Raw genomic sequence first — 13,745 nt, 5'->3', positions numbered from 1 at the left:
CTCTCTGTCTTACAAGCTCACTCTCACTTTCTCTCTCTCTCTCTCTCCCTCCCTCCATCTGCTCTCTTCCCTATCTGTGTCCATCTCATTTTGTCTTTCTTTCTGGATCTCCATGTTGCGGCATGATCTTCACTTTGGTTTGGGTTCATTTCTTTCAAAGTGCTGGCTCCCTGAACTTTGTTTTTAATGGTATTGTCAGTGACTTCTCTCTTCCTCTTTCACTCTCTCTCATATACTTTTTACATTGTGTTGTCACCGTCATCCAGTCACATTTGCATGAATGACGTTTGTATTTCCTCCATCAGCAGCAAAAATGGCTGTAAGAAAACTAAATAGGGAAGAGGAACCAAGGGCCTTTGTGGTGAGAGAGGGTGCCATGGTCACATGCTCTCTGTCACGCTCTTGTTTGTTTTACCTCGCACTGTTCCAAAGCCGGATTTTTGTTTCCACATTGTGGATTTAATTGGGCAATCTTTAGCTGCTGCCGTGTCACCTTTAAGTTCTAAGCTCTGGTGAGTGACCTGTGATTGCACTATGTTAGAGCATGCAGACTGATCTTCTTCATATCTTTTGATGAGCTTGATAGGAATCTTTCGTAAGCGTAAATATGTGATACACAGACGACAGGGCACAGATAAAGGGATGTGAACAATACAAAGAACTGTACTGTTTAAATTTCACTTCTTTATTTCTGCAAGTAACTAGGGGTGGAAGGTAATGTTATTGTAGTTTATATAATTTAAAACCTGGGCTTTTTTTCATAGTGATGTAATTTGTAAATTTGCATTTGTCTAATGATATCTGTCCTGTGAACAAGCTAAACTGTACAGCATCAGATTTAATGAACAGCTGTAGAGCCAGGGTTCAAAATATTTTTTTTTAAGACAGTAAAAATTAATGACAAACTTTCTTCAAATCTCCAATTAATAAATTTTTTAGACAGGACTGTCTTAACTCTAAAGTGTTCATCATAAATAGATCATCATAAATCTGCAATCATGTTACTAAAACTAGCTAAAACAGAAAATTTAAGAGACAAAAAGATAAGCAAAATTAAGTATTTTTAAAATAATAATAAAAAATGTCTTCACATTTCCATAAATGCGAAAATAATCTAGTCTAGGTAGGAGGTCCTTGATGCTATCATTTTTCTAGAAACGAGTCATAACTCTACCACCACCGTTTTCTACTCGTACTCTGGTGCTTCTGCAATATGCAAATATTGACCATTTGTTCACATTAAATATGAGATTCCCACTAGACTTAAAATCAAAGCCATCATGAAGTATCTTCACCACATTTTTACATTTCCATGATTTATTGAGCAGAGAAAAGACAATAGTTTTCAAATGTAAACATACTCTTAAAGTGAGCAAGTTTATTTTTTTCAAGTAAATCAATAATCAACCATTTTTCTGCTGCTATAGCATTTTCTTTTGAAGTCAGCCAGCTCTAATACACATTTTGTAGCTTCTACCCTCTCAGTCCTTTTAAACAATGGTGATTTGTAATATGTGTGAAATTTTTAACTTCCTATCGCCTGTATTCCAATTCAGATTTGGGGGAGGAATCATTTGATCCAGAGTCCAGGCCTAATGAAAATAATAATAAAAAAGTATAATAATAATAATAATAATAATGAAACTGTTTCTTTTTTTAGGTAATCAGTGAGCTCCATCTCCCAGCATCACAAGGGTTGTGTTACCATGGCAACTAGCAAGCAGAGCTTTGTGAGAGCTACCGAGCCTCAGTGTTCAGCGTCTGCACAGAGAGAGGAAGAGACGCATGTTAAGGCCCCTCTCACGACTATGTATGTCCACAGCATTCCTGCCCCTGGCCTGCAGCCATATCCTCAGGCCCAACCTGGAGCCTTGCAGGATGCAACGGTTGTACCACTGTTCCTTCCAAGGATGTGTAGCAGCTCGACTCTGCCCTCTCTGACACTGCATATTGCCAGCGGGGCTGTTTTGCAACAACAAAGGCTAGTGGCTCCAGCAACCTCGGGCAGACTTAAGTCTGTTGGGAAGCATATTTGCCCACAGTGCGGAAAGGACTGTCTGAAGCCCAGCGTGCTTGAGAAACATCTTCGTTGCCACACAGGAGAGCGACCATATCCCTGCACTACCTGTGGCATTTCCTTCAAGACGCAGAGTAACCTTTATAAACACAAGCGCACCCAGGCTCATGCCCGCCTTTACAGCGAATCTGACAAAGGCACCTTCAGCAGCCAGGAGAGCACGGAGAGTTTAAAGGACAACTGTACTAGTCCATCCTGTGAGATGAATGGCCGAGATTCAGCTGACATGAAGAGGAGCAAAGAAGTTCTTCCTGTAGTGACAATACCGAGCCAGGTAGACTCTATAGAGACTAAGACAATGTCTATAGAATGGGCACTTCACAATGCTGCCATGGTTGGATTAAGCACAACACCAGCGCTTCAAGACAACGTAAATTATTTGAGAAAAACTGTGGAATTATCAGATGGTGTGAAAAATAATCCTGCTATCCAGCAGACAAGTGCACTGAGTGAGGATGGATGTACACAGCTGACTCCAAATCGTATGCCTCTTCAGAGGCAGGAAGCTTTATTTTCCAAACCGTGGGATTCCCCCATGTCCCGAGGAAAATCTCAAAGCCACGACAGTACAGACTCTGGCTTTAGTGACAGCAGTGAGCAGCATTCATCCAGCAGTCCTGGAGCAAGTTTGCATTATCCCAATATGGAATCATTGACAGAAACCACTATGGACCGGCAGGAACCAGGCGCCTCCCAGACACCCTCAGATATGACCTCTGACCCCAAATGCAAGGTGTCCATTCAGGAGAAGCAGAAGCTGGAAGAACGGATTTCAAAGCTTATATATGAGAATAGTGTGTTGGTGGATAATAAGCAACTGGAAACTGTGCGGCCAAGAAAGACAATATTGTCAAAACAAGGAAGCATTGATCTTCCTGTGCCATACACTTATAAAGACTCCTTCCATTTTGAGATAAAGAGCAGCAAGCATAGCTCAAGCTCACAAAATCAAGACAGAGGAGGTGGGGCAATTCACGGCTCTGTGCCTACACAGCACTCCACTGGCTTGGACCATGCACCATTAACTCGAAGCAGTTCTTTACCCTTCCCTATGGATGGCAAACCCACTGATGGAGCAATGAATTTGAATCTTAGCAGACAGTGCAGTGCAGGGCATGTTTACCCATTGCGGTCATCAGACCAACAAGCACCAGGTCATCGCTCACTAGTTAGGCAGGTAGCGGTAGATTGTCTGCCTACTGCAGAGGGATCCCCAGTTGAAAGAGATAGTATTAGCAGCCTTAGTTCGGATGGAGACAGCACTGATGTTGGAACAGAGCCAACTATAAAAGGAAACTACAGGAAGAAAGCCCGAAAATTTGACTACACAAAATGGCACACTTACAAAGGTGGGACATTTACAAAACTCTACAATACTGAGAAAGACTGTACACTGAAGGCGAAAAAGACTACACTGAATTCTGACCAAAGCCTGGGAATTCAAATTAGCCAACATAAGGACAATGGATCCGTGTCTCTGAGCTTTACTTCTTGTTCTGTTGTGACCTTACAAAATGACTTTAAGATGTCATATACCAGCTTTGAAAATAATAAGGGGGAAGACATGGAAAGTGATGAAATAATAACACAACACACTGACTTCCATATCCCATCAGAGAGGAAGAAACAGCGCACTGGGAATGATGTGCAAATGCTCAGTATTTCAGATCCTAGAACTGGAGAGGCAAATGGAAATCTGTGTGGTTTAATTAGTCAATTACCCCTGTCAACTTGTGCAACGTACGGTTCCATCACAGTTCCGGCACAAAAGGTCAACATGCAAAATCTCCACCCGCAAGGTAGCTTCATACATCAGTTGTCAAATCCAAGTCAGTTCCTTGGTAATACTCTTTGCCCTGCTTTTTGTTTTATCAACGTGAGTGGGACATCTGGCACCCTGTCTGGTTCTATCAGCAGCCCTACTGTCCCTGAAGCCAAGACCAGCTTTCCTCCCAAATATCAGCTGAAGATTCCGTGTTCCACAGATGGAGTGTCGGCTTCTTGCTCTGACTCCGCTTTTGCACATAGCACTTGCTCCAGCATTCCAGATCTCAGCCAAAGCTGCCAAACTACAGTGCAGTGTCATCTTGAGAACAGTGTACTATCCTCAAAGCAGTGTCAGGGTGTTTCAATAGTCACAACCTTTGACCAGAGTAAACAAGATGTATTATGCGCAACAACTTCAATGCCTATTTTATCGCTTTCCTGTTCAGAGCTAAATCAAACTTTATCCAAATTCCTGACACAGGTTCAGTCTACCACACCTACATCAATTTCACTTGTTTCTCCACCATTGCAGCATCAAATATCTTTGTTGCAGAGCAACTGTGCAACACATGTGGTAGAAAACCTGTCAACAGGTTTTGTATCATCAACCTCAGACAACACTCAGCCTGTTACATCACTGAACACGTCAACAGCGAGTTATTGTTCAGAATCTGGTGTACAAACCTGTTCTTCAGTAACTACGACACCTACAGTACAAAACCATCCTGCCTCCCCTGTGAATGAATCAGGAAAACCTCTTGGTCTTACAGGGGACACCAAATCCACAGTGTATGAGAATACTCTGAAAAGCAAGGCCTCTAAAATGGCCACTGATGACTTTCAAGGGTCCCAGTCTGAAGGAAACATGATACTACTAAATGGCTCAGCACAGGCTCAGAACACATTTTATGTACGAACAGCAGACCTCCAGATAGTCATGCAGCTCATTTCTGATGAACAGCTAGCGCTGATAGAGCCTCATATTGAAACAACTACTTCAAGCAATTTAACAAACCAGACAACACTTTCACAGGAGGTGTATAGCAATGATGTGACTCGTGTGTGCATGGCACAGGAAATGGTAAATAATGCTGAGATGAGCAAAAAGAGTGGTTCCAGTTGTGAATCTGCCAGTCCAATAAACAAAGCGGAAATTGTTTGTAGTTTAAACTCTCAAAATGATAAAAATTTTACAAATGGAAGCCCTCAGTGTGTTTCATCTTGGTCACATCCACAGAAAAAGGTTCATATCTCAGCCTCAGTGGATTACAAAACAAGTTCAATTGGACAATTGTATGAACCACAGAAGATACCTGAAAATTCACAGGAGAGAAAATCTCCTGCGTTTGAAGTTACCACAGAGACACGCCACAAACTAGCGGCTGGAGACAAACCAAGTGAACCTCGTTTAGTGGACAGTAACTATTCTAGAAGAGGGAATGACAAAGAGCCCCAAAACTGTTCTGTCCATAACCACGATTCTGACAACTCCTCTGAGGACCAAACATTCATAGAGACATCCAGAGATAAAGAGCTGTTCTGTTTAATGGAGCCAAATCACATTCAAACTATAACAAATACTAAGCCAGTTGAGCCAAATGAAACAGGCCACCTCATGCCAGTCACATTATCAGGAAACTGTGAAAGTATTCAAACAAATATCAGAACTTGTATTTGTGAGAAAAAGACCTCTACTGCAGAATCACATCATATGCAAAAAGAGCTAAACTCCACAATACAACCCAGTCACAACAAGCCACACTGGGCTGCATGTGGCAGCTCAGGTTTAGATACAAGAGAAATGAGAGCATGTGACAAATGTAAGCTCAGCTGCAAGCATGGGACACTGGTGACTGAAACATTTTGTCCAGGCCAAACACCTACACAGTATGATTTCAAACAGGCCTTTCCTCTAGGCCCAGGTGACTTTGGGAATGACACCTATAGTGAAGTGAAAGCATCCTGTCCGATGCTGAACAGGACATCTAACGTTCATAGCATTCTTGAAGACAGCACCAGATGTGGAGATGTCCAAACACACCATGGCAATCTGGAAATATTTACAGGTGGGACCAAATTCTAACTATATAACTCTGCAAAGTAATATTGTCATGCTATTTAAAGTGTAGCACTGTGTAGTTCTTGCATGTGATAGAGCAACCATAGCTAGACATTATACATAATAAATACTTATAACACAGGGTGCCATAACATTTTCTCTCCACAAGATGGTGACAAGAGATCTAAAATTCCTGTGTGTCTGTTACTAGACATTGTCCTCCAATGTTGCTCTTGACCTCTCTGAGAAAGTCTAATTTGCACCCACACTTGTAAATTACAGCAGACATTTTATACTTTTAACACTTGAGCTGTTGAGCTGCTAAGTTTTTTTTTTACCAATATTATGAAAAGTCACATGCTGTAGCAACATAAGAATATTACCAAAATCTTTGAATTCTTTGTGAAATGTTGCAGAATTCTAAGTGGATGAATACAGAAAACCTTGCTATTGAAGTAGTCAGACAAAAATAGTAATAAAAGGCAAATTACAGGTTAAAGAATGAAATCTTCAGAAAAGGATGCTTGCATGGAAAAAAGTTTATTACATCAAATTTAAAGGACGTGCAATTTACTAATGGCCAAAGAAATTGCATAAACTGCGACCATTAATATTATATTAAAAATTATGTTTCCTGTATCATGAGAGACATGCCAGAGACATCTCAGATTGGTATACAGCACTACACATTTAGTATAATTATGTCAAAAAAGGGCAAAGCTGTTAAACCATTCTGTCTTGCCCGTTCAAGTTATCCAGTGATATCAGTTCACAAGCAGAACCTGTTTTTAATTCAGTAGGATCACCAAGATTTTAGTGTGCGAGGGTGAATCTAAGGTGAACATCATTAAGTTGTCATCACATTCTTTGGGGCATTTTTCTGTCCTAACCTTTGTAATTCCACTGTATTCTCATACTGACCTGATGTTTCTCTTATCTGAGTCACTTGTTAGAGGGAAACATTTGATCCTTGCCGTCTTTACGGTGTTAATCGCACTCTGAAGAGATTCCCTTTCATTAGGTCACAGGTCACTCAAATTAGTCACAGGAACAAATATGAAGAAGGTCAAGGGTCAATCAGAGGGGCTTAGAATAAACAAAACACACAGCCCCCCAAAGAAAACGCTGAGGAAAAGTGCTAAGGAAATGGTTGCTTCTTGAGTTAAAGTGAATGGTGGTCTCTCTATTAGAGATAAAATAGTTGATCAGAACAGATATCTTAACCCTCCCAACTAGCCTGGACTGCCGTAGGTTTGACTGATAAGATGTGTTCAGGGAATTGACAGGGTTCTCAGGATCAGAGATCACTGGAAGATGGTCCCCACAGGGACTCACCAGAGCAAAGACCCAGAGGTTTAAGCGAGATTTTGCGCCTGTCTCCATTCCAGACGGCTGACAAGCAATCTGAGAGCCAAATGCAGCCTCCTTTTCTGAGCAATGCTGCACAGAGACATGCGCAAGAGTTCAGCCAAACCAGGTCCACCCCAGAGAACCTGACTGATTGTTTTTCATCAAGACAATCATTTTTATATCTCCACCGCCATAATATATGGTAGCATATGTTGGTCCGTGTGCCTTGATATACAATGTGAATCTGTCATGTTATCTTTTTCTTCATTTGGCTGACATTGGGTTTGCAATGAGGCATATGTTCCAGGAGGCTGAACGTCAAAAGATCTGTACATTAATTACATAAGTTTTCTGGCTGAAACGTTTGCATTCACAATAACAGTTTTATGTTCAGTTTTAAAGAGATTTCTGTTTCCAATGTATCAGTTTTGGACAAAGAAGTTTTTGGTTGCCATAAAACCTCTTTAGTTGCCTATAAAAAAGTTGACATAAACAGTTGGGTGTGCATGATCATATTTTATGAATGTTCATGTTTTGAACAACTTAATAAAAAGTAACACTTCTGGTCATGTCAGTATTATACAACAAGCCCATCCTCTTTTGCATTGAATTTATTTTAATACTTGGAACTGGCCTCATAAGACATACAAACAAACTGGATATGGATTCAAAATGCAGCTAGTCATTTAGACTTTTGTAGTGCTTTTTTGTCTGTGCTTTCTCTCTCTCTCTCTCTCTCTCTTTGGATATAATAAAAAATACTTTTCAAGATACAGGAACAATTGATTAGATGTACAGAACTAACTAATCATTCGTTAATGCATTAACTATCATTAACTAACAATGAGCAATATATTTGTTTCAGTATTTATTAATTAAAATACAACTGTTCATTGTTAGTTCATGTAAGCTCAGGTCCATTAACTACTATTAACATTATTAATATTACATAGACCCAAACAATTATTTAGTGCCTTTATACTGAATTTATTTATTTTTTTCGTAAGTGTGCTTCATGTAAATTTACATAATTGAACTGGTTCATTTATGTTTAATATGTGATTTGACATATCTTCAGACTTTTTTTTTTACAGTGTTTAAAGCTGTTTTCATCATAGGAACATTCTTCAGATCCACACAATGTTTGTGTGGACATTTGGACCTCAAAAAGATGTATTATACCATTAAATTATTTCAATACTTGGAACTGCCCTCATAGGACATACAAACAAACTTTTGTGATGGACCGAAAGAATAAGCTGAGACCTGGCTTCAGGGCAGACTCCAAAACATGCTGCATATATTCATTCATTGTTCTGCCCTCAGGACCTGTGAAGGATGGTACCCTCAAAAGCTTGCAGTTTCAGAGGGACCCTAGGAAACAGAGCAAGGAATCAATCCCCAAAGATCCTGAGAGTGGAGGTGGAGAGGGGGAAAGCGCCAGCACAGAGGTGGCTGACAAGAACAACACATGCCAAGTTTTCAAAGACAATAGCAAAAGAGACAAAAGAAAGGTGAGAGAACCGAAATAATGGGCTCATGAAGAATGGGAGGTCATTAGGGAGCATAGGTAGTGACAGGAGAAGTCCTAAAAGACCATTCAAATCCAAGAAAAAAGTGGAATACACAACCAGGTGTTTAGCATAACATTGAGGGCAATGATGTAACCAACAACAAATTTTACACTGTGACAGTTTACTAGACCATATACTATTTTTAAATGTTTTATTTTGATGAATTATTATAAGTATTAAGTAATACTTAGCTTAATCTAATTCCGAGTATGGGTCACCATACTTGGCCACGTCACTTAATAAACCACTTCACATCCAACCAAAAGACAGCGTTAGAGGGTCTGTCTTTAGACAGTCTGAGGTGTTCCAAAATGTGTACTAATGTTATGTATGTTTCCTTTGACAATAGGAAGATGCAACTTCTTGTGAGGAGCATCAAACATCTACTCAAGCTCACCCACATTTCTCTCGGGAAGTGTCCCTCAACATTTCAGAACCACTTCAGCACGAAAAATTTGGAGTGTCAAACAATCCAGAAGCATCTGTTTGCACAAACATTGTTTCACAAACCTTTCAACATCAAGGTCAAGGGGAATGTAGCAACACCAGAAAAGACAGTACGGGTGAATATTTGGGGAACAGTCCTTCTCAAGAGACAAGCCAAAAGGAGACATCTTCACCAAAATATTCTAATCAAACATGCAGACATCTTTTGGTACATCCACTCAAAGTGAATACCACGCAAAATGAATTCCAAAAGGAGACACAGCCAAGGGGTCCTATGAGCTACTGGATTTATTCAAAAGACAATCAAGTACAGACATCAAAGCACAAAATGAGTGGCACAATTGTATCAGCCAGCGTTTTGCAAAATAACTGTGGTGCTTCAAAGACTAAGATCGTTAATGCACGTATTGCTTCACCATGCAGTGCTGGGCCCAGTTCTTGCAATGCCTCACATCAAATGTCTAGTCAAGAACTGCACACTTATCAAATATGTCCCCCAGCCATACATAGCAACCCAACATATTTAGGTATCAGTAGTTACTTGGAACATGAGGACAGTAACAGCAGCAGTGATGATGAGCAAAAACTAGTCATTGAACTTGAGTAAGGTGGGCGTACACACAAAACAAGGCAAAACATCTCATTCTCACTCCCAAGGTGTCCGATGCTGCTAAATGCCTCGCTATACAGACGGCAAAAGAGCCCTTTAGCGGCTTTAGTGACTTGCCATCATTAGGCTGACATGAAAACCATGGTATTTTATCATCATTAATCTATATACTGGGGTATAACTTTGTTAAAATGACATACCGTATGTTGATGTAACAGTCAGATCAAAGCTCAGTCGAAATAATGTTTTCAAATAATTGCAAATATGCAAAGTTTTTCAAGGCCAAACTATTGCTTTGCATGAGGAACAGACCGAAATGTAATCATGATACCAGTCTGAATGCTGATGCTGAAATCCTGCACACATTCATAAACTGCTGCCTGAAGAAGATTTACCACATCTTTGTCTTTGTGACCTTCTGCATCATGCTAAATTTTGGATTTATCTTTTCAATGAGAAGTGACTGTGTTTACAGAAAAGGAAGCTTTTGAAAGGCGGGGCATAGAGGAGAAACAATAATGTGCAGTATGTGGAAAATAATGTGTTTTTTTAACCTTAAACCGCATAAACACATTTCATTACACCAAATACACAAAATAATGTTATTTTTAGCAGCATCATATGACCCCTTTAAAACCGTATGATTCGCTTTGTTCCTCATATAGAGTGCTGCGAGTTTTCTCAGTCTAAGATAGCTATGGATTCAAAATGCAGCTAGTCATTTAGACATTTGTAGTGCTTTTTTGGTCTGTGCTTTCTCTCTTTTTCTTTGGATATAATAAAAAATAATACATTTCAAGAAACAGGAACAATTGATTAGATGTACATAATTAAGTTAATATTGGTTAATGCATTAGCTATCAATGAGGAATATATTTGTCACAGTATTTATTAATTAAAATACAACTGTTCATTGTTAGTTCGTGTAAGCTCAGGTGCATTAACTAATATTAACATTATTAATATTACACACACACACACACACACACACACACACAACCAGTTATTTAGTGCCTTTATACATAATTTTTATTTTATTTTATTTTAACGTAATTTAACTGGTTTGTTTATGTTAAATATGTGATTTGACAATCTGATTTTTAGGAAACAAACAAAAGTAATTCTTAGTCAAAGAAAGAAAAAGCTTATTATGATAACAAATGCAGACTTTTATTTATTTATTTTTATTTATTTTTTAACAGTGTATAAAGCTGTTTTCATCATAGGAACCTTCCTCAGGTCCACACAATGTAGGTTTTGTGTGGACATTTGGACCTGAAAAAAAGACAGTAAGACCTTACTCAAAACCACCCACAGACAATCTTAATTATTTTATCCATGCCCACAGGTGCATCCAGGTGCATTTTATGTACACGCAAAACACCCAGCCAGTTCCTGCATCCTCACGCTACCCTCCATCAACAGGTGCACATGTGCTGTGAATCATACAGCATTTCACAGCCCTAGGAGTTTCACCTTTAATTCTGTAAAGGCACCTGGAGAAAGCACGCAGGATGTGCACATTCTTCTTGAGAGTGTAATCTCTTTATCTGACTCACAATGGCTGAATGAGTATAAAGCCTTGGCCCAAGAATAAATTCTCACAGTGGGGTTCCACAGAGATCAGTCATCAAGCCATCAGTAAATGCAGTGATGGCAATGAGTCAGCCAGTGGGAGGCCTCTGGCAGTGTGACTAAAAAGACTTTTACTCATCACAGACTTTAACCTTCCTGCACTGTTATCAGTTCTAGTTGGCTGAATAGACAATGACTATATCGATCACTGTATAATCGTATCACTGTATAATCGTGTGTATATATATATATATATATATATGAATATATATATTTGAATGTTACCTCAAATGTTAAGTATTTACAAATGTTTTTGAATTGATCTACTGTTAAAAAATACTGTTAAAACAAAAAGTTGTTTTTTTCATGCTGGAATACATTGTGTTATTTGATAAGTTGTTTAATTAAATGACAAATCAAAATTATTTTTGTATAAATTCTATTAAAGTCATATGTTATTGTATGTGTACATACTGTATGTGTTTACTACAAATTCTCAAAATTATGATATGAAATAATCCAGCATTTGCCACTTAAGAGACAAGATGACTTGAAGGAGTAAGATGTTATATATAAACACTTTTTAAATTAAATGTACATGCAATAGCCATAGATTGCTATTTTCACTGAATGGATTAACAAGCACAGATCAGATTATTTATTTATTTAACAATAATCAGTAATACTGTAGCAAGACAGCCATGTTTGATTCTTTTTTTATTTTGCTTAGCTGTAAATATGCATTTGTAACGTACAGTAATAAAATAGTGATTACTCTGCAACACCTTATTACACATATTACACCACAAATCCTTTGAAAGAGCTTTACAGTTGTTGTTTTGTTTTTTTAAAGGCTTAACAACTGCCACACTACTAAATAATGTTGTCAGGTCAGTAGCATGGCTACTTCAGTTAGTTACTCCCTAAAACTTGAAGACACTGCATATACAGATAATACTGTCAAAGGCCTGAGACTATCAGTTAAACTGTTTCAAACTGTTTATCTGTTCATCATTCTTAATGTTTTAGCACATGGTCAAGAAAAAGGAGATCCTATCTTTTCTTTCGTGTTTGTGCACTGCAGAGTCTTTTGTAAATTCTTCCCCAATCTAAAGTTATAAAGATGCCAAACACCATTATTCAATAAGCTTTGATAACTATATTTTGTGGTCCACTGTGTAATGACCATGGCTCATGACCAAACATTGAGGTCTTATGGAGCAAAAACAATCGGTCTATGCAAGAAACTGAACATTATTTACAACATTATTTCCTTTAATCCACAGCTTGGGCAAATGGTTCTCAATGCGTTCACAACTGTCCTGTCGCATCATTCCATGTCATCCTCTTTCTCATAAAAATATTCATCACCATTGTAAATTTACAATTTGTGAGCTTTCGACACTGGTACTGCTGGTGAAGGTCTGCACACAAGTCCTCACTCTCTGATGAAAAACAAACAGTGTCAGCTTATGTGTGAGTATAATGCTGTACATAATTTATGTTAATGAGTTGTTAAATGAATTTTTCACAAAAATTGTATACTTAATAAAATAGTATACAATTTTCTACCCTTTGCTCATTCTGGCTTCCAGAACCCAGCTCCAAACTGATGCAATTTGACACCTACTGACTGTCCTCAGTGCCTATGCCGGTTGACCCAGGGGTTATGCCCATACTGCAGTGGAGGGGAACACATCATTTTGATGTGTCCCGTTCAACCCCCTCCAGCAGTAAGTTATGTTAATACCCCTAACGTTAGCCACTCACCCTTATTATTTCCTGTTAAACTTACTGCCTCAGATCTCTGGACCTCCTAGGCACAATCAACCTAATTTGTATCCAGAAGTGAAACGAATAGACCACTTTTGTGACCCTCCAAGCCATTATGAATATCAGGTCATGCGGTATGTACCATCCAGTTCCTAGGCTATGCCATCAGTCCTGAGAGTATTCAAATGGCCATAGGGAAGGTAGAGGCAGTAAAATCTTGGTCAGTACCCTCCACATCTAGGAACTTCAATGCTTCCTTGGATTTGACAACTTCTACGGACAATTCATTAAAAGCTACAGGACCATAACTTCTCCATTAACTTCCCTCCTAAAAGCCAAGCTGAAGTCCCATGCTTTCCAATGCCTCAAGCTTGCATTCACTTCCACCCCTCTTTTAGTATACCTTGATCCACACAATCCATTTACAGTCAATGTCGGCACTTCCACCACAGGTGTGGAAGTTGTACTCTCTGAGCAGCAAGGGAAATCTTCCAAGACTCCATCCATGTGCCT

At 39.0% G+C, this 13,745-nt stretch overlaps 1 protein-coding gene across 1 annotated transcript; it reads left to right on the top strand.

Moving 5' to 3' along the window:
- The first annotated feature begins 445 nt into the window (after positions 1–445).
- LOC107730612 (uncharacterized) lies at positions 446–10,235 on the top strand. Its single transcript, XM_016541473.1, has 5 exons — positions 446–512; positions 1,661–5,664; positions 5,767–5,910; positions 8,580–8,767; positions 9,177–10,235. The coding sequence occupies exons 2-5, from the start codon at positions 1,707–1,709 to the stop codon at positions 9,879–9,881; spliced, it is 4,995 nt and encodes a 1,664-aa protein (XP_016396959.1). The 5' UTR covers positions 446–512; positions 1,661–1,706; the 3' UTR covers positions 9,882–10,235.
- Positions 10,236–13,745: the final 3,510 nt, after the last annotated feature.

This window comes from Sinocyclocheilus rhinocerous, unplaced genomic scaffold (genome assembly GCF_001515625.1).
Source record: "Sinocyclocheilus rhinocerous isolate Xijiao unplaced genomic scaffold, SAMN03320098_v1.1 scaffold1449, whole genome shotgun sequence".
In the NCBI taxonomy this organism is placed as follows: domain Eukaryota; kingdom Metazoa; phylum Chordata; class Actinopteri; order Cypriniformes; family Cyprinidae; genus Sinocyclocheilus; species Sinocyclocheilus rhinocerous.
The sequence above is the reverse complement of the archived record's forward strand: the minus strand, read 5'-3'. Positions and strand labels throughout refer to the sequence as shown.

What these genes read in the sequence shown, in the direction of transcription:
- LOC107730612 (XM_016541473.1), top strand. Translation starts at nt 1,707, where the DNA reads ATGGCAACTAGCAAGCAGAGCTTTGTGAGAGCTACCGAGCCTCAGTGT. An exon ending in AATGAGAGCATGTGACAAAT is followed by an intron (nt 5,665 to 5,766) that starts GTAAGCTCAGCT and finishes CTCTAGGCCCAG; the next exon opens with GTGACTTTGGGAATGACACC. An exon ending in GCAAAAGAGACAAAAGAAAG is followed by an intron (nt 8,768 to 9,176) that starts GTGAGAGAACCG and finishes CTTTGACAATAG; the next exon opens with GAAGATGCAACTTCTTGTGA.